Source organism: Xiphias gladius, chromosome 2 (assembly GCF_016859285.1).
Source record: "Xiphias gladius isolate SHS-SW01 ecotype Sanya breed wild chromosome 2, ASM1685928v1, whole genome shotgun sequence".
NCBI lineage: Eukaryota > Metazoa > Chordata > Actinopteri > Istiophoriformes > Xiphiidae > Xiphias > Xiphias gladius.
The window spans coordinates 2,122,320-2,143,703 of NC_053401.1; the positions used below are offsets into that span (position 1 = coordinate 2,122,320).

The window sequence follows — 21,384 nt, forward strand, 5'->3', positions numbered from 1 at the left end:
GGAGCGGGAAGTCAACCCGGGGAAGCCTGGGTGAGGTTGCCTGATTGCTGAAAGACCCAAAACAGCCGATGACCCCGGGAAACATCACCGATAATGTGTCCAGGTGCATCCGAAGACGATGATGTATGTGAAAGGCACAGTTTACGCTTCGATTGTGATTGGAGCGTTTCTAGCATCACAGATTTGCTGGCGCCCAATGAGCCTGGCTGCCGCCTAGGCCCCTCAGGTAGAGACCTCCTAACTGCTCCCACCGCTGCAAAAGGAAACCGGATGTTTGCCATCACAGTCCTGCAGCTGTGGAAGTCGTTACCTCTTTCAAATCAATCCCCAACACTCACTTTTACTGGAAGGCTGTTTTTTTTTCTATCTAGTTTCCATCCTTCTTTCATCACTTTTATTTCCCCTGTTTTTATTACTCTCGTGTTTTATCAGGTCTTATGTTTCATGTTTTTATTTTTTTTTCCTATTGTTTTATCTTGTTCTGTAAAGCCCTTTGTAACTGTGTTTTGAAAAAGGACGAGTAAAGTTTATCATTGTTGTTGTTGTTGTGGTGTCATTTACAACACCTACGCTGTAATTTCTAAAAGTGACCCTTTGGGGAAAACCTGGCACACGTTGTATCGTTCAGTGGATGATTCAGCCCGGACAGTTTCACATGCTTCAAGGGGGACTGAAATAATTACTTACCCGTTGCAACTCTTACAACGAAACCACTGATGAACAGAAAGCTTACAGCTGCAGATAGAGAGACTTTTGGATGAATCTGAATCAGGAAATTAAAAGGAGTACCAGCCTGATGATGAGAACATTGTCAAATACTTGACTTCCTAAAAACTTGCTTTTAACTTCTCCTTTGAAAACCACAGAGCAGCCTGTTGTGGACAGTAACGACAGGTTCGCCTTTTTTCAACTCCAACACTACCGGATTTATATCGGATGTATCTTTTCAGAGTATCTTTTAAAGCTTGTTACCAGTACCATCCTGCGGCCAGCTTGCCTTAGCTGACCGCAGAGTCGGGACAGAGCTCAGACCTGGCAACCCCGCCACGAGGACAGGACTTCGGAGATGCTGTGTGCAGTGAGTGTTCTCCAGTCGTAGGCGGACGACAATTAGCTCCGGCGCCAACGGCTGCTAGAACCACAGAATGCCTCAGTATTACGTGTTCTGTTCCTTCATGTAAATTGGACAGCTCGTTAGTTGTTGGAAGGCGTTGACACAGATCTGAGCAGGAATTCCCAAAGTTTCTCATGAAAGATCATTTTTGATTTACACCTCAGCCATGGATTGATCTCAAATTCTTACTTTAATGTCACAAACGACACTTTCCTGTAAATAAAGTCGGAACGGATTATGACAGCTGACTGCCTTTTTCACGTTCACTCATTCACTGACAGATTTCTTCTGTGTCCGTCTCTGTTCTTGAGCTTTATTTCACGCTAACCTAGTCCCGTCAAACTCATTCTCAGTCGACACAGAAGTGGTTAGCGGCCGGCTGTTGCTAGGAGCAGCCGACGTTTTTGACGTCAACAAAAGAAATCCGTCAATTTAAGGGTTCTTGTTCCCGCCAGTCGACCTTTCAGCAACACGTATGGGCGCGCTCGTCCACATTGTCAAACGTTTTGAGGACGTTTTTCCTCGGCTCGGATTGGTTGTTTTCCGTCAGTCGGCAGCACCACACCAGAACTATTTGAATTGCAGAAAATAAATAAATAAATAAATAAAAAGTAAAAAAATCACAGATGTGGGCAAGAAAACAAAGTCTGCAACCAGGCTACAACTGGATCTTTATTTTTTTTATTGTGCAAGTGGAAATTTAGTCCAAATGTGGTTCCATTCTTCGGGGATAATGATCATCCTCTGCAAGTTTCACGGAGGTCTGGCCAACAGTTGTTGAAGCATCTCACTCTCACATGAGCGGAGCATGTACAACCTGTACTTCAAGTATTGCAAAACACCTTTTACCACCTCCACTGTGGTAGAACTTTCAATTTATGACTTCAACTTTTTTCTGGAGGATTTTTCTGTGTGTACATTTAAGAAAAAAAAATGTTTTAACCCCTTCAGCCCCCCGCCACCCTCCCTGTGGTCTGCTCCATCCTGTTAAACTGTGGGGTCTGTGTGAACGTAGCTTTCCCCCTTGTAAACACTTTAACAATAAGACTCGTAAATTCTAACAGACCTGTGCGCAGACCTACACATTCCTGAACACGGAGACAAACTCCAGACAGCGCGGTTCCCAGCACCGAGAAGAATCCCGGATCCCGACTGGTAGGCAGGTATCTGGTAAAACTGTACACGGGGACGCCTCTCAAAGTCCAGGTAACAGCAGCAAGTCAAGCCAAGTCTATTTATATAGCACCAAATCATATCAGAAGTCACCTCCGGACACTTTTTAATACAGAGCAGGTCTGGACAGCACTCTTTGTAATATCCCCCCACGATCACGCTCTTGGTGACAGCGACCGGGAAAGACTCCCTTTCAACGGGAAGAAGCCGGGCTTTCGGTGGGTGGCTTGACCGGTCGGGTCGAGAGAGATATTCAATGAAGCCAACTGTCAACTGTCAGCTACCACCCAGGGAATCTCAGACCTAGACCAGGACAAAACTAAACAAAAATGAAAGCAAAAAGGAGGCAGAAAGCAACAACCAAGATTAGAAGGAGAGAGAGACAAGAAGAGGCAGGATTAACTACGTAACATTCCTGAAGGGTAGGAACATTTCTGTTTAAAGAGTGGAGAACAGAGCAGTAACATCTGTCAGTTGGAAAAATGGACCCGAACCGACTACAACCTGATGGTCGCAGTCTGGACGGTCTGGGGATCCACTACCCAGAGGACCTGGCCAGCGACGCACTGAGGCAAAATCCGTGTAGAGCATTTTATCTTACAAAATGAGGCCCACCAGTTAGAATTTGGACTAAAATATCTGGTGAAATACAACCGATCGGCCTTTACGGTAGTGAGGCCTGGGGTCCGCACGGTCATCGGGACCACACTTCGATGGGACAAGCGTCCCAAGGAGGCCCCGCATGCAGAACTCTGTAGGTCCGTATTCAAACAGGAAAAAAACGAAAAGCACGAAACTACAGGAGTGAGAAGACACTGAGTTGGCAACAAAGACTAATGGGATACGTCAAGGCCTGTAGCGGCCTGAGCCATCCCCTGTAAGCTTTATCCAATGGGAGCTGGATCCACGGTAGAGGAGCCTTATAACTGAGGGCTCTGCCCCCCATTCTACATTTGGAGACTCTAGGACCCACAATCAGCTGACCCGGGGGGGGGTTGGTATCTCACCACGGCCCCCTCAAATGTCGGTCAAGGAACCACATGTACACACGGGCAGAAGACTCACAACGTACCAGTGGTGAGACATCACTAGGGGCTAATCGCTCCGGCGTTTCTGTCCTAACTGTTTCACAAAGTTTTTATCAGCGGACGCTGGCTCAGCTTACAGCAGCAAAGCAAATCTAGGTCTTCCAGACGGGAGGTCACATGCCCCTCTGCATGAAAGTGGCAGGAAATTAACTTACGTTGATGCCAATCTGTTTTGTTCGGAAACCAGTCCAGCTGTCATGCAACTGATAGAGCCAGTTTACTGTCAGTGGACCTGTCTTTTCAGACTCCCGTTGCTTATGTAATTTGTGTTCAACTGCAAAAACGGGATCTCACTCAGAACCACGGACTTGAAATGTGACGTATTTCCTTCAGAGAGCCGTCCTGGGCTGAAGGGGCATAAAGTGTCTCTTGTTTTTTTTCCTCCTTTTTTTTTTTTTAGCTTCTTTGACCTCCCCATTTCAGAGAGCAGCGGGAAAAATGGAGCCCTTATCTGACGAACACACACACACACACACACACACACACACACACACACACACACACACACACACACACACACACAGACACTTGGGCTGTGCTCTCCTACATCAGAAGTGGCGTAAACACTTTGTAGACCTAGAGCAGTTAGAGAGGAAGCAGAGAGCCTCAAATTTAGGTAGCAACAGGAATTGAGCATTGTTTTCCTGTAAAGCACCGTTTTCCTCCTCTTCCTCCCCCTTTTTCATGGGAACAGCGATTCCCAGGTCATTTGGTCTTTTATTCATTTTAGTGTTTCGTGCGGCGTTTTACCTTCACCTAGAGAGCAGTTTTTGCTTTGTTCAGTTCAGATGAGGACAAACAGGAAAAATGTTCTGTTTCTCATAATATGACTTTTTGAAAAGTTTGGTTTGAACAATGAAGGTTAATTTTCTAATATATTTCTGAAAATCCATAATACCTTTTTATCTTTGTGACTTTCCTTCTCGGGGATCGGCCGAGTCCTATCTCACGTGATCCGAGGTTGTGCAGACGTTCTTGAGGAAGCGTGCAAATCTGGTCTGCAGCGGGTGTGAAATCTCTTCCTGTCACTGCAGTGAAAATCCTGCCAGTTTTCTTAACTCTCAGACTTTCTCTGCACATGAGTTTCAAATCTGTAGCTCGGGTCTGCAACACACACACCGACGGTCAAAAGTGTCAGAACGCCCCCCTTTTATCCGGTTCTTATCGAAATTGAATCTGTTTAAGTTCAGTAAACAACCTCGAATGGTACAGAGTTCGACGCAAAACCAGAAAAAAAAAAAAAAAAAGTCACCATAAGCTGTTCGTCCCACAGCCAGGTAACGACCCAGAACGTCGGAGGAACAGAACCGGGCGGCGGCTTCGCGTGATGGGAGACCAGCGCAGTCTCCGGACCCGAACCCCACGGAGCCGGTTTGGGATGAACTGGACAGAGGGTGAAGGCAAAGCGACCTGGAGGTGCAACAGGTTCGTGGGAACCCCCGCAGCGGTGATTCATTTCTGCAGTAGAAAGGAACGTCACGAGTGTGTGCGGTCGCTGGACGAGTTGTTCTGTGCTTTGATTTCAGAAACACTGAGACATTAAACAAAAATGGAGGTGTTGACTGGTAGTGAATAAAATCCACCAACAAACAGCTCAACCCCTCTGACTTTTTCAAGCTTTTCTTTTTGGTTTTCTTGAAGTTTTTTTTAGTTTTTGTAGTTGCCTGAATTTAACCAAACCCTAAGCACAGAGGTGGCAGATTAGAAAATCCAATGTATCCGAAGCCCGATATGTCTTATTCCTCCGATCCACGGAGCTCCGTTGTTTCCAAAAACTACTAAAAGCGCATCATTGAGTCACACTGTTGCACCAGGAGACATGTTCCTTCATGAACACACACACACACACACACACACAGTTCTGCTGCCAGAAATGCTCACCAGATTAATCCTCTGCTGAAAATAGTCCCCAACAAGTGCACCGTTTCCTCGTTAGAAAGCAACAAACCTTTCTTAAAAAACGAAACCACATATATTTGTGAGGTGCGGTTGGTTTTGGTCTTCTCATGGAGACAAAAACAATACGATCGAATCCCGGCGGCATCGCCTTTTGAAGCCACCGGTAAACCTCCTGCCCACGTCTGGCGAGCACTTTTTCCTGTTTCTAAGAGCCCCCACACCGGATCGACTGGACGGAGAATCTCCAGTGTGTCAAGACATGTTTTAATGAAAAATGTTCCCTCATAGGATCATTAAAGTCTATAATAGTCTATTCAAACTTATCTTGTTCATGCCTATGGAGTCGTATCTTATTGTTCAATATGTGAATGTTGCAATTTAACTTTATGTGTTACGGACCAGATTCCTGGAACCTGAAACTTTCAAAACCCTTTTAAACTCAAAATACCTTTAGAAACCTTCATGACTTCTTTTTGAGGCCAAAATGAGTTTTCAGTGTTTAGTGCTTTGTAATTCTAGGCGAGGCCCTTCAAGCCTCAACTCGACATGCGCGATTCAAGTGTTGGGGCTGCAGATCGGATCTGTGTGTCGCAGCTCTGTGCTCATCCTCAGGCACGTTAGCTCTGCATACAGTTTATTTCAGCACACACTGCTGCACATCATCACACAGAGCGTGTTTCCTCCACACTGCTTCACTTCTTCATCTGCTGACGGCGAATCACTAAAAACTGAAAATGGGGAAAATTAATGGATGCCTCAAATGCCTCTTTATCTTCTTCAACGTGCTGTTTGCAGTAAGTCAAAAAACTTTTCTTTGTTTTTGGAGCATTTCTGATTCTATTTTAATGTTTTTGTAAAATTTGTATGTTTTGTGTGTGTTTGAACATCTTTTCTGTTTTTCCATTATTTTAATATTTGTATTTGGGACAAAAGATCAAAAAGAGAAGAAAACTACAAGAAGAAAAATTCCACCAAAAAAGTAGTTACGTAATTGTTTTTTTTTTTCCCTCCTGTAGTCTCATTGGCATCTCTTGTTGAACATGCTTAGTTTCACATCTTCAGAAAGGAAGAGGGATGCATGATCTATGACAATATGAGCAAGGTGAAAAAGCAAGAAAAAGATTTGCTAACCTTGATTTTCAGCTTTCACTAAAAACTGAGAGGGTCGAAAAAGTCTAGTGTGCTCAAAACGACATAAGATACAGATTTAAATTTAAAAAACATCCTTTGATATTCGACCAATTAAATCTAAATTCCTAAAATAAGCGCATATATCATGTGTAAGAAAAAGAAAGAAAAACATCGTGGTTTTTGATCAAATTAAGAGTAAAGTGGTAAAACATCAAACCCGTGTTTGTTTCTGTCATTTTTTTTCTAGGACAATTGGCGAGTCCAGATTCTATTCATTTATTTTCGTTTGTTTTTTTCCTCATGTTTAGTTAACATTTTGCTTCCAGTAACAGGGGGACAGAGGAAAAAAACCAAAAAAAAAAAAAAAAAAAAAACCCCTCATGACAAGGGGAGAAGCACAGGAAAATCTCTGCAGCAGAGAGAACAGGGTCATATTTCAGTTCGCCCACCGCCCCCTTTTCTTCTCCACAATAAAGGCTCCTTCCTCTCTGCCGCAGAGACATGTTTTCAAACTGAGAGTGATGGGTGGGGAAGCTAAATTAAAAATTTAAAAAAAAAAAAAAAAAAAAAGGAAGTCACTTCAAAAAGGTCGTGGTGTTCGTGGAGGCCGTTGGAACATTTAAGTTTCACTTTTAAAGTGACATTCAAAACCAGCGGCAGACAGCTGTGCAATGTGAGCGTCTGCACCAGCCCTCAGGTGGAACCACGGGGTTTTCGACTGGGAACGGCTCGGGAGCTCGGCGTTTTTGGTCTCTGTCTCCCTCCGCTGTCTCGGCGCAGAAATGACCATCGAGGCGAGATGGAAAAAAAAAAGGAAAAAAAAGACCATGACCAACCGCTGCAAATATATCGGTTGGATGAGCATGAATGGCTGCTGTAGTAAACACACTTTTGAAGTGGTGAAATCCACATATTATTCACTGGATTGGTGGTTTTATGCTCTCACACTCCTCTGAGAGTGGAAACCATTTTCCTGCCACCCTTTAAAAAATGCTGTTCAATGTCAAACATGCTCTTTTAAGTAATGATAACACAATCGGATGTGTGTAGTAGTAATTGTATTGCGGTTTTCTTTTTTGTCTGTAAAAAAGGTAAAAAAAAAATAAATAAAAATGTGAAAATTCATCAATTAAAGTCTCGATTTTCCCTTTAAATTGAATCTAAAGTCCCTTTGAGCAACATCCCCCAAACTTTCTCTGTCATTACATGTTTTCTTCCCTCGCCACGTCCTCCTAGGCGGGACCACCACCCAGTCTGGCAGTCTTAAGTTTCATTTCAGTTAGTTTCCTGTCTGCCTGAACGACATACTCATAGCCAGTGTATGATGCTTTTTCTTCTCACTCTCTCAAGGCTGAACCATGCGGTCAGAAGGGAAATTTCATAGACGACCTGCGCATCATTTTATGGCCTTTCCGTAACTAGAGACTTTAGGACTCCCACTAGAATATGAGATGAAGTTATGCGTTAAAACATGAGTTTTTCATGTTGGAGACACTGGAGGGTCGGATTAAATTTAAAAAGGGAAAATCAAGACTTTAAATGATGAATTTTAACTTTACTTAAAATACATTTCATATTATCATTACATAATATATACATACATATGAAATGATTTTAAAAACACCTATTTTTGAAAATTTCCTTTAATATATCTTCTCATTTTCTGTCAATCCTGTGTCGTTCAACCTTTTGTGCACGGTTTCTGTTTCGTCCACTCTCTTATTTTGATTTCTCTGTTTTTTTAATAATCAGCACTCCAGCCTCCGCGCACTAAGCTTTTATTTTGCTGAACGCAAGCTAACTGGTTGTGATGCGTCCACAGATCATCGGATGTTTGCTGATCTATGGGGCGGTGAAGGCCACCGCCTACAGCTACCAGGTAACGACAGCAAGACTACTAACGACAGAATTTCGTAGGTGTTCAGAAAACATCAAATCCGAGCGAGCCAGCTACTTGACGGCTTCAACGAAGTGCCCAGTAAAGTGACTGCCCAGACCGTCTGTGGTAGACGTCCACCACAGTTCGCTTTGACCCAGAGTAGTTGTCGTCGTTATGAGCGCGTAGTTTCCCTTCATCGCTGAGGGATTATTGCTGCCATTTCAGTTACGCTCGCTTTTTTTGGATCCGGGTATTTTATCATGACAGATTGCAACAAAGGTTAAACCTATAAATATGATACCCAAGTTGCAATAAACCTGAATTTTCCTGTCACAGCTGGTAGGAGACGAACTCTGGTCTCCTACGTCAACGCTATGGGTTTTATATTGTGTAGCATTAAAAGGAACAATTTGACATTTTGGGAAACGCTTGCTCTCTTGCCAAGAGTCAGATAAGACAGTAGGTGCCAGGTCTGTATGATAGACATGAGGCTGGAGCCAGAGGGTGACCAGCCTGGCTTGGTCTAAAGGCTGAATACAGGGGGAAACAACTAGCATGGCTCTGTCAAAAGGTAACAAAATCCACCTGCCGGCTCCTCTTAAAAATCAAAATGCAATTAACGTGTTGCATCTCGTTTTTCTTTTCTTGTTTTTTTTTAACTTTCCAGGGACGGTGAAGTGTGAAAATGGCCAGGTGAACCTTTAGGCAGGGTTATGTGCTTGACTATTTTTGGCTCCGACTCTACATCACGCCTCACCCACTTATGTCACTTGTCATGAGGACCTAAACACAGGCCATATTAAGCGCTAGAACGGATCACAGACGCTGTCAGCAGAAGCTAAACGGGACATGGCGCTGTTTATCTGGCAGGCTTTGAAATCATACATCTGTGCTGTGATCGTCCAGTTGAATTCCCTCCATTTAATTATCTTTGACAGGCCAGTGTTTGCTGCCAAACACGTATTTCCAACATCCCTGTTACGGGACGTCTCTTGGCAGAACGGAGGAGCGGCAGATTTACTTTTACGCCACTCACAGGGTAGGAACAATGAAATCAGAGTCAGATGTGGACATCAATTAAAATAATCAAGTGTCAGGGGAGGAACAGGGGGGTTTGGCTGAGGGCTGCCTAGTTTACGGCAACCTTTAAAGATCCTGGCCTAACCACTTACAGCTGGCAGTCTAAAAGCGAGGTTCAGGCTCGGTTATGGCAGAAAGTTCATATTCTCGGAGCGTTTCGTGATAGTCTGGATCAAAAACGAAGGCAGTTGGTTTGCATTTGTGAAAATCAAGGCGGATTCTGTTAGTCAGGACATCACATGTATAATCCTGTATGGCGCACACATCTAAGAACACGAATACCTCTTTAGAAATGTTTAGAAACACGTTGAGGTGAAGGGTTATTAGTCTTTACAAGGAGGCGAACAGCTGCCCAGATGTAGCGGCGGCTCTGCTTTCTTTTCTAAACGCAGAACAGATGTTTCCATTGTCACGGCCCAGTCTCCGCGACCGAAAAAAAAAAAGGATCGCTCTCACGTTGTTATCAGATCAGAAGTACCAGGGGCTCGAGACGGAAGATCTGTCCTTATGGAACACAGCGTATTAGCTCATCGTTTTTAACTAATCAAATTTACCTTCCATTACTGTTGAGCATTTTCCAAAACACAACACAGGTTTTAGATTTCCTGCATTCCAGCATCCATTTTCCAGGGGGGGGTAGGATTTAAACTTGGTAATGGGCTGAAACTTGATACCAATGTGGCGCTTCAGAAAGAATAGAGCCCCAATGAAACACTGTTTTTGTCTGGAAATTACGATAGAAAAAATAAAAAACAAAAAACAGCAACCCAATAACTGTTTGATTTCAACAGTCTCGTTCTTTCTCTGTCACTCTCAACAACAAATCCCATGAAAACCACCAACATCAGCAGTGACCTGATCCTACTCTGTGATGCCAAAGCCTTGTAGACTAAAACCTATCGTTTTGACAGTGAAAGCAGAGTTATTCACTATGTGTGTGTGTGTGGGGGGGCCTTTAATTCAATGGCATTTTGACTGTGTTTTCAACGCGCATCGAGTTCTACATAATCTACAGGGCAAATCAGACAGTGCAGGATTTGTTCACGTAAGGAAAATTTAAAATAATGGCAGATTTGTAATTTGATCCGCTGTTTGTAGCTCGGCAGTAATTCAGTGTTTGTCTTGTGTCTTTTTTTTTTCCTGCCGTGGCGGGGCAGATGACGGCATTTGGGACCCCGAGCCTGGGTTGGGCCTGGGTGTTTGCCATAGGCGTCCTTGGCATCTCCTGCCTGGGAATCTACGCGGGCTGCTCTGAGAAATCCCTGGCCCTAAAAATCGTACGTGCAGGAGCTCAAGTACCAACCTCTCAACTGAATCATGATATCTGTCATTTATTGATATGCTAATTTTTTGGGGGAAATCAAGCACGTCAATGAACAAAATAGGAAGTGAGTCATGATATCTGTGAATAGTGTTTAAACTGTTTCATGTATACAGTTTGCAGGCTTCATGGGGGTCGGATTGATCATCATGCTGATCTTTGGCATCATTGTCGTTGTCACCAGAAACAAGGTTGTGTATCTATCTATCTATCGATCTATCTATCTATGGTGCTAATTTTCGAATCCCTACCTTAACCCTTTCGTTCTCTCTCTCTCTTTCTTTGTATCTATTAGTATGCTAAAGTTCTCTCTCGCTTACATTACTCTCTCTCCTTCTGTTATCTTGATGCCAGTTCTGTATCTCTGTCTTGACGCTACCTTTGTTAACTCTCTTCCTCTATATGTTGATGCAGCCTAGCTCCTAGAAATGGCCTTCATACACAACTAAACTGTTTGGATTATGTTCACGGGCGTGTGATTTTTATTTATTTATCATTTTCCCTTTTTAAATAAATGAATCAGCGCTACTTTTATTAATGTCAGCTGAGTTGCCAGGATGTGGCTGGGGTGGGGTTTTGGTTAAATGCGAATTAACACACTGTCTGGAGTCACGGTGAACTTTTTCTGTATTAAACCAGACCTCAGTGCAGTGACCAAACGGTGCCTAATCATAACCATAGAAACGTCTTTAAGTGTTGTGCTGCAAGATCAGGTAACTTGGTGGAAAACAAATGTGTTGTCTGTGAACATTTTATTGACAGGTTCAGTGTCAACGTATTCGCAACTTGCATTTATAAAAACACTTTAATTAACAATATATCCTCATTACGCAACAGAAAATCTAATCTGGTCACAATTATGTTTCCTTCAAAACACATGTGCTGTTGCAAATTAGTTGTACGTAAAATGTAATTTCTAGGAGACAGGGTTGTTTAATGCTAACTCGTTTTAATTTATGCATTCTTCTAACTTGTTTGATGCATTCAATTTACTTTCTGCCATTTTATTTATTTGCGTATGCCTGTACGTTAGCATGTACACTATTTTTTAGTTTTCTGCAGAGTAAAAATATCATAACATTGAATAAACTGAGTATTTTAGACACAACACACAGCATGTTCCGTTCTCACTCTCGTTTAATTCATATTTATATTTGCATTTCTCCTTCTCTTTGTCTATCTCGATGCCAATATTTCCTCTTTCTATCTTGTTGCTGACATCCCCGCCCTCGTTCTGTCTCATTTTCCATTTATTTTGATGCTACTACTGCTCTCTGTCCGTTTATTCTGATGCTAATGCCGTCTCTCTGTATCTATCCATACAAAGTTCTCCCTTTACATGTGTTTTGACACTGTAATGGTCGACCTTCTCGCCGTCTCTCTCTCTTGAATCACTGTAAGCCTTGACGGTCTTCTTTGACGCTAACGTTCGCTGTGCATCTTGATGCTACCTTTGTTAACTCTCTCTCTCTGTATCCCGATGCTAACAGTAGGTCCAAAATCGCTTCCTTTTTGCTACCCGATGCATTAAAACGAAGGAGTCATTTCAGACATAGAATCTGTCCACCTTCACGCTAACGTTCCTCTTAGCCGTGATAGTAAAACATTGTCTCAACATCTCTCTATCTACCACAAGGTTTTTTGGTTTCTGTCTCGCTTATACTCTGTTTGTTCTCTCCATCTATCTTGATGCTAAAGGTTATTCTCTCGCTCTTTGCAGATCAGAGATAACTTTGATAACGCCTCCGCTGATGTGGCAAAGCCCTTCATGGAAGACGAGGGACTGAGAGATTTGCTTGATGGCCTACAGCAATCTGTAATGTTCTCTGTGTATTAATGTACCGTACTGTACTGTGCACCAGTCACGGTAACAGCTGCTATGTTCTTCAATAAAACAGGCCACACTTTGAAAAGCTCTCAAGGACGTTTAACATTCCTATAATCCAACCAATTTTTCTGCCATGCTCCTATAAACAATATTCCCCCAGCATGCAGGGAATTTTAAGGTAAATGTAGGATACATAGTTAAAATATACAAAAAGGTAAATTAAAAAAAATTAAATCCTCTCCCCAAACACTTCTCACAGTTGAGCTAAATAAAACCACCACCCACTATCTCAGGATAGTGCAGTAATTCAAAAGTTTCAATCTGTGATCAATACTTTATTGTAATTATTTCTTGCACTCCCAAACTCATCCTCTCGTGCGGTTGCAGGTCCACTGCTGTGGAGTGGTGAGCCCCAGTGACTGGGGTAATGAAATCCCTACGTCCTGTGAGTGCAATCCATACGCAGGAGAAATGGCAGTCCTTGGATCCACCTATAAATGCACATCCAAACCATGGGTGAGTTTTGTCCAGTGAAAGTGGAATATCGAGTTTAGAAATATAGGAATTCAGCGAGCCGGCTCTCTTGCTCATGTGTCACTACTGTAAAAACTGCCAAACATGGTGGATCACTTTTCATGATTTGATTCCATCCAAGCAAATCACAAATTTCAACTGAGTTTAGAGAAATTAAGTAGAGAAAAAAAAAAAAAGCAAACTAGCGTGTGTTTCCATCCGCTACCATTATGCAAATATTAGGAGTTGGTTCTTGAAATAAACAGCTGGTGGCTCTAGGCCGGAGTCATCAAACCATTACAGAAGAAGAGGGCGAAACAACATTGCATAGTTAAAAGAGCAGTAAAATGTGAAAACAATATAAAATATGATGGAAATATGGCATTTCTGTTTGTTACATGTATTAATTTGAGGAAGGTTACGGTCTCTTCATTGCTCCACACAGATCTGATGTTTGCATCTGCTGCTATTTTTCATCTCTTCAGTGGAGACCAAGAGTCACCAGATGCTTCATCTCCGTCAATATTATTCACTAAGTCTGCTTTCATCCCACTTTGTTGTATTTTGCCTCCATTGAAACGCCAGCTTTTCCAACTCGGCCATGTGTAGAAAGCTTTTTGCGAAATTTCGAGACATTTCAGAATTTGTCGTCAATTCCATTCTATTCTAGTTTTTTTTTTAATGCGCAAATTGAAATAAAAACAGTTGGATAAAATCCCAAATGATAAAAACCCACCTACAAATGATTTATTCTTAACCAGTAACTAACCTAAAGAAAAGTAACGCGCTCGGCACAGGAGAATATATTTTTCAAGTGAAAATTTTGACCCAATGATGATGCCAGAGTAAGATACGTCAAATGGTCGATTTTTAATCATGGGAACATGGGGATGTGGTTGCTGAGATATCTTGACATCTCTATAATAATGTCCTGTAACTGAGGCCTATATTTTGGATGTCTGTGTTTTCTTTTAAAATCACTCCATCTTGACAGAAGATAAGTGGTGGACTGTTTTTCTTTGCTAATTATGGTGACCATATTTTTGCTGCTGTTTTCTTGCAGGGAACCACTGGCCCAGACCAGATCTATGAACAGGTATTCAATCAACCAATCAATCAAACAAATCAACCAGTCAGTCGGGTTATGATAATGACCCTTTCTCCATCTCCTTGTCTGCAGACCTGCAGCGATGTCATCTTTGCGTGGTTCAACATCATCTTCCAGATTGCCATGGGCTTCTTCTTTGGATGTGCTGTTATTGCAGTAAGCTCTGCTGTCACTCTCCTTTGTTATTTTTGTTGTTGTTGATCATGTTTTGTGACTGCGTATTGTCGACAATCTCCAGCAAACTTTCCAGATCCACTATCACTATGGCCATATAAAGCTTCAAGAGGAAAGAAAATAAATCAAAAAAGAATTTAAAAAAAAAAAGGAAGTGTAACCTCTGTTTTCCTCATTTCCTCTTGTAAACATCTGAGATTGAGCTTGTTCCTCCTGTTCAAAACCCTTTCAGTACATTGAACTGAGTGATACTGTATTTGGGGTGAGTTTACCTGAGGAGTCTGTTCACTCCTAGGAATAAAAGTCAGATGTCAGATACAGATGAGCAACTGTGCTAGAAAACATCTGGTTCTTTGATATAAAGTCAGAAGGTATAAGCCCGTGTAGATAAAAATGTAAAAAGAGGAAGTGCTGTAACATCACCTGCTTACTGAGATTTAAATTGTGTTGCATGTGCTGCTAACAGTGACCGTAAGCTAAAGATTACACCATGTAGCAACCTGCTAATATTTAGCAGTTTCACTCAGTCCACTTCCAGGTTCTCAGTCAGTTTTTGAAGGGTTCAGCAACCATGGTGCAGTCTTTTATTCACAACTGTAAAAATAAAGCATTAATCTTAATTTAATTTGCAAGAGCTCAGAGTTTGGTCCTCTCAGTGGTGGGACAAAGTCATTGCTCTGCAACACAATTAGAACTTAAATCTTTTGAGCACCTCTCAAGTCAAGTACAAGTTCTAAACTTTGCACTTTAAGGCCTAAAGAAGTCATTGTGTAGTTCTCAGCAGCAGCAATGTCAGGCTAACTTTGCTTTTGCCACCCATCTATGACAAATGGCCAACATTAGTTTGTTTATTGATTTTGAAAGTCAACCTTTAGCCTACCAAATCTTGAATGCAAAGATTCTGTTCCCACTGGATTTCATGTTAACTACTTAACACATAGCTCTTAACCAGTTTAGTTTTAGGCACAGACGGCTATTAACGTTAGCCTCAAATTCCAAACAGGTGGGAAGTAGTTGGGTCACAACAAAATATGAGATATGGGATTAAGATTGGGCTGTTATCTTGTGGAAAGTACTGAGCTGATGTCAGGTTTTGGTTTTTGTTTATTTATTTTTTTTTGTGTTTAGTGAAGCCAATTCTGTGGGTTTAGCTTAGCGAGCTAACAGTCAATAATAGTCTAAGTAAAGCAAAAGTATAGCTGGGCTGGTGTGGGTCACTAGGGTTGGGTCTTAATGGCAGCCTATGTTTGGATCTCAGTTTCAGGCCCATGGAGAACTGTAATCCTCCCTTCAAAACTGGTGGAAAAAAGAAATCACGATTTCTTAGATACAAAGTTGAAATAATTAAATCTGATTAACACAAACCGGTTGTTATCCAGGAAACCTCAGTGTTTCTGTATTAAGAAACATTTAGAATATCATTAAAATCATTGAGATTTAAACTTAAAGTGGGGAAAAAACACTTCAGTGGAGTGGTGCCTCCCACTTTTACACTGTATTTTGGGTGAAGACAGTTTGTCTTTTTAACTCCACTCATCTGCTGAAAGGAGATCAGGAAGCTCAACAGCTTTCTCCGCTATTAAACTAACAAAGTGTCGCCTGTAAACGGAAATAAAAAACATCTTTATAGCAGCTTTCAGCCTCCAGTCAGCATATGAATTTCTAACAGCAGTTGTGTGGAGAGTGAATTAAACAGATGGTTGCTCACGTAGTGTCTTTCACTTCAGGGTGTCTTACAGTTTGTCCACCGTACTTGTCTGTCTCTCTAATTGACAACCTGTCTTTATAGGTGCTGGGCCTGATGGTCTCCCTCCTGATGATCCATCAGGTCAAAAAACATGACAGTGCGGGAGGACCGTGCATTCCCATGAAGGGCTACTGAAGGGAACCAGCCATGACCCCTGACCCTCAACCTCTGCACTGTAATTGGAGGACTCAGTGGTCAACACATGACTTCTTCTTTCCTTTATTTTTTTTTTAAAAACAAAAAACAAAACAACATTTCTGCCTTTTCAGAGAACTACGGGGAAAGCAGGAGACAGCGGGACGATGTGGCATGCTGCAGGAAGATTTCGTTTCGGGGAAAAAGCACTGCCTCCAAGAATGTTTTTCTTCCAGCTTTCTATTGTAGAAGATCTTGCTTGAAAAGCAAACATTTATTTTTCTGAATTATCTCTCTCTTTTGGTTAAATTGACGGTATGCAGTATTGAAGTAGTCCTATGTAAGAGGCATATTGTAGGAAAGAAGCCGTTTCTAAGCTCAACCCTTCTCCATATCTGACTAAAGCTATATTACCCCAAGGAGGTCATCAGAGTTACCAAGGGAAAAAGCAACAAAATATTTTGGAAGATCCTTGTTTTACATCTTATGCCCTGGTAAAACCAGAGAATAACAACGTGAAGTTCGTCTCTTCATCTTTGTGAAACTGGTGGTGCTAGAAGCTCGGTGATGCAGTGACTACTTGTAGGGCTAGGTGGTAAACTAGCGTAGCTGGCGAGCTAACTGCTGACACGCTTAGCAGCAAGGAACGTTCTAGCACTAGTCTGTCACCATAGCTCTTCCAGCTAATTGCCTGGCTTGCTAACTGTCATTTTACTTTAAGTTAAACAGTTAAAGTTCAGTTAGCAAGCTAGCTAGCAGGCTAATAAGTCCGTGTGGTTTGTTCAAAAGACATTTGTACCAAAACCACTGTCTACAAGCCATTCCTGTTTTTTGGAGCAATTTGCACTCCAGCAGAGGAGGTTAAATGAAAGCGGACGGTGCAACACAGCTAATAGGCTAATAGGATAGCTTCCTCCATTTTGAACTCCAGTTTTTCATAATTTCAAAAGATCAGCACTGTCAACATGGTGTGTTATTGGTCAACAGCACAATTTTTTCTGCGTCAAAATGCGGATTTAATTTGTCGCTGCAAGCAAATCCACCAATTGCAGCCATTCCATTGCAATTTATTGAGTTTGCTGCAAAAAAGTTTTTTTGCCCGGTAAGATGATCAAAAATCAGTTATGGATGTACCCAGTACAAAAAAAAAAAAATAGTTCCAGGAGTTGTTTAGCTTAACGTGGCACAAAGACTCAAGTGGGGGGAGACTGCTAGCTTTAAAAGCTGGCTTGTTAAACAAATTGTCAGTTGCTTTAATCTGATCTGAATCCGCACTGACAGTAACTTTTACATGACTGCGCTTAGTATTTCAGGCAAGGCCCGGAGAAAGTTATAACATGAGGATTCTACTCGTGGCCAGTGTTGTTTGTTTTTTTTTTTTTTTTAAATAAAAACCACAAGAGTATTGTCGAAATCGAATGTGGTCAGTAACCTGGACATTATTTCTGAAGGCACTACCACCATAAAGTCATTAACAAAACTTTCAGAACCTCCTTGGGTTAAAATGATCAGGTCAGAAGAGCACGTGAGCGGTCACCTGTCTGAATGTTTGTAAAAACTGTATGTCATTGAACTTGCATGTTTTCCAAGCTATATGTAAAGCACTTAATTCATGTAAAAAAAGAACACGCCACTGGAATGCTATTATGACGTTCATGACATTTTGCCATATGATTAACTGGCAAATCCTGACCCAGCATTTTCAAAATCAGGAAAGTATTTTTTTCTATAGAGAGCAGGTAACGTTGGGAAAATGGAGATCCCAGCAAAACGTGCGGCACTGAGAACAAATAAGTTAGAGCATATACGTGTATAACTAATGCAGACGCCGATGAAAGATAAGATTGCATAACTCACCCAGAGTTTCGCTGACGATAAGGCCAGGTGACAAAACCAAAGAACAACTCAGGGTTAGTTAAGTTTTCAGATCTCCCACAGGCAGTGAACACCCCACCACTATTAAAAAAAAAAAAAAAAAAGGGGGACTAGCATTTAAATGGAAGACAAATGCTATGGCATGAACTGAAATCTGCACTCATATCATTTCAGAATAAACTAGAGACTGAATACCCACTCTCCCTTGTTTGCTCTCATTATTTCGAACATTTATTTCCTCATCTTCGGCTGGGTTTGATCGGCCTATTAGGGGGCTTATGGAGACTAATATAGGCCGACAGAAGATGGGGGTTTTAAGGGGCAACGGGGTGCAGGGAGATGCCTCACTGGGGGTGGGGGGGGTCAGACAAATTTTGATGGGAGTATAAAGGGGGATGATCAAGGGGTTTTACGACTTGATCAAAGGGTACTGATGGGTTAAGAGAGGCATTTGAAGGGATGACGGAGGGCTAAGGAGTCTGGTACAGGAATACAGAGGGCTGACATTTTGTAAAAGGCACTTCTAGAGTGGTAAAAAAGGGGTCACGATCAGTAGCCATCAAGACTGCTGCTGTCATAGAGGAGAGAGATATAGTGTAGGTTGTCCTGTTTTTTGGGAAACAGCAACTTCGGCTTGGACTCCACCGCAGGGTCAAACAGAGAGCCTAGTTATCATTCAGCGCAGTGTCAGTGGGAATTCCTCTGAAGCTTGTTGTCAGCATAAAAGTTTCACCAGTACTGGGCTGGTTATAAAAAAAAGCAGTACAGTCTGTTCCCTCTTTCAGAGTTCATAGGTCAGTGGTAAACAGAAATGGCGTCTTGCATTTTTTGTCCATGACAGGCTTATTTCTTAAATGAGATCTGTCTCAGATGACGACTCTCATAAAAACCATTTTAGCAAAACATTTCTCCTGCCTTATGTTTTTAAAAAAAAAAAGTGTTTTAAACTGGTTTGGTCTTTAACATTCCAGAAAAAAAAAAAAAAAAAAGTTCATCCAAATCAATTTCCTAAACTCAGGCAAAACAAAAAACAAGACAGAACTAAATGCAACATGCTCGGCTTGTTTCTTTTAAATAAACAAACAGTCAATTAAAAAAAGACTATGCACTTTCCACAGAGCCTTCCCTAGCATCATATATCATGCTTCCTCCCTCTGGCTCCTCCCCTGCAGTCCTCCTATACCTACAGTGGCTTCAGAAAGTGTTCGGAGCCTTTCACTTTTCACCACTTTACTGTGTCGTAGATTTAATTTTTTAAATGGATAAAATTGCCATTTTTATTTCGTTAGTGCCTGGTGTTAGCCAGACAGTGTTTGGAGAGACACCTTTCCCTCTCAGAGTCCTTTAAATGCCGTTTGGCAAACTCCAAGCGAGCCGTCATATGCCTCGTACTGAAAGTGGCTCCCGACCAGCCACCCTACCATAGGGGCCTGATTGTTCTCTCAACTCTACAGGGGACTTCTAAGGCTCCGTTAGAGGGACCGTTGTGCTCTCGGTCACCTCCCTGACCAGGACTCTTCTCGCCAGGTGACTCGGTTTGGCCGGACGGCCGACTCCAGGAAGAGCCCTGGCGGTTCCAAACTTCTTCCTTTGCACTATAATTGACTCTGTGCTTTTGGGAAACACTCCAAGCTCTAGAAATGGGTTTATACCCTTTCCCTGACCTGTACCAAGCAACAGTGTTATCTCAGAGGCCAGCAGGGAGCTCCTTGGACTCCGTGGCTCTGGCTTTTGTCCTGAGGGACATTATATACATGTGGTAGGCTAAGCCGTGTCCAATCAGTTCAATTTGCCACAGGTGGACTCCAGTCAAGTTCTAGACTCACCTCAAGGAGAATTAAAGCAAAGAGGATGCACCTGACTACAACTTAGAGTGCCACAGCAAAGAGTCTGAATGTCTTTGTAAATCAGGGATTTAGGTTTTGGATTTTTAATATATTTCCAAAAAAACAAACATGTTTTCACTTCATCATCATGAATTTTATCCATTTGCATTTAAATCCACAACACAAAGTGCAAAAAGTGAAGGAATCTGAATACTCTGTCAAGCCGCTGTACGTGCTTTTGTTTACTATCAGAGATGTCTTCCTGCACCACTGATGTCCCAGTATTCTTGCCAGACTTTGTACTAATGATCCTTAGTTCTGGTCCCAGCCTTACTTGAAACTGAAACTGGTATGTCAATTATCCAGCCAGTATATTCATAGCATGGGCGGGGACCCAAGGGAAAACCGAAACCCCCTGTTACGGAATTTGAGGAGTACAAAAAAAAAAAAAAGAGGTTTCAAACAAAATATCCTGCCAGCATGAAGACTTCCTAGATTGCAGTCCCCGCTCAGCCTCAGTGTCTTTTGACTCTTTTGTGAATATCTGGGGAGAGAATCGATGCAACGTGGCTGGTATTTATGTTAGTGAGCTAATTAGGGGATTGGGAACAGGTGCGCAGGGTGGTGTGGAAGTCAGGTGATGGCTGGCGGCGGGAAACACTGACGACTACTTAAGACTTGGGAGGGAGTGGCAGGTTTTGAAATGGCCGTCAAGCTGACAACAGGAAAACACTGTGAACAACACTGAGCTCTGGTTGTAGCGAGCACACAGGGATATTCTAGAGAATAGCGTTCTTCCAACTTTGCGTCGACAGTTTGTGTTGGTCCGTCTCCTGCGTCACCATGACAATGCTTCCCTGTGCACAAACTCAGGGAGCCCTGACCTCAATCCCATCCAACACCTTTGGGATGATCTGGGATGCCGACTGTGAGCCAGAATAGCTGGACCTCAGTGAGGCTCTAGTGCCGGACTGGGAGCAAATCCCTGCACAAAAGAGCAAACAAGAAAACAACTGCGCACCACTAACTTCCCAGTTCCTGTTTAAATCCACATGGACATGACGACATTTAACCCCATTTGGTCTTCCTCATGTAAAGCTGAGGGTGTAAACACACTTGTGTGTGTGTGTGTGTGTATAGCTGAGCTGTGATGACACACGTGATCTCAAACTTGGATAATTGACGAGAGGACATTAGGCCCAATCCTTTTATTAGTGGGAATAATCACAAAATACACATACACTGTAAATATCCCACCTACATCGCATTACAGGGACAGAAGAAGAAAAACAATATACACATACGCTGTATGCTCCAACAATGTTGTGCTCTATTAATAGATTTTAGCTTCTGAGTCAACAAACGAGCAAAAAAATGCAAAAAAACATTCAGATAATCACTAAAAGGACTTTATTTTAAACATTTACATCCGATTAGCAACCAGGATAATGGGGCCTGTGATAGCAGCACAATAATGTCTATGGTTTTGGATT

General features: G+C 42.2%; 1 protein-coding gene across 1 annotated transcript; it reads left to right on the forward strand.

Annotated features, from left to right (window-relative positions):
* The first annotated feature begins 5,907 nt into the window (after positions 1 to 5,907).
* LOC120799078 (tetraspanin-17-like) lies at positions 5,908 to 18,188 on the forward strand. Its single transcript, XM_040143960.1, has 10 exons — positions 5,908 to 6,068; positions 8,228 to 8,284; positions 10,522 to 10,641; positions 10,802 to 10,876; positions 12,406 to 12,501; positions 12,901 to 13,029; positions 14,090 to 14,122; positions 14,207 to 14,290; positions 16,098 to 16,230; positions 16,325 to 18,188. The coding sequence occupies exons 1-9, from the start codon at positions 6,009 to 6,011 to the stop codon at positions 16,188 to 16,190; spliced, it is 747 nt and encodes a 248-aa protein (XP_039999894.1). The 5' UTR covers positions 5,908 to 6,008; the 3' UTR covers positions 16,191 to 16,230; positions 16,325 to 18,188.
* The last annotated feature ends 3,196 nt before the right edge of the window (positions 18,189 to 21,384 follow it).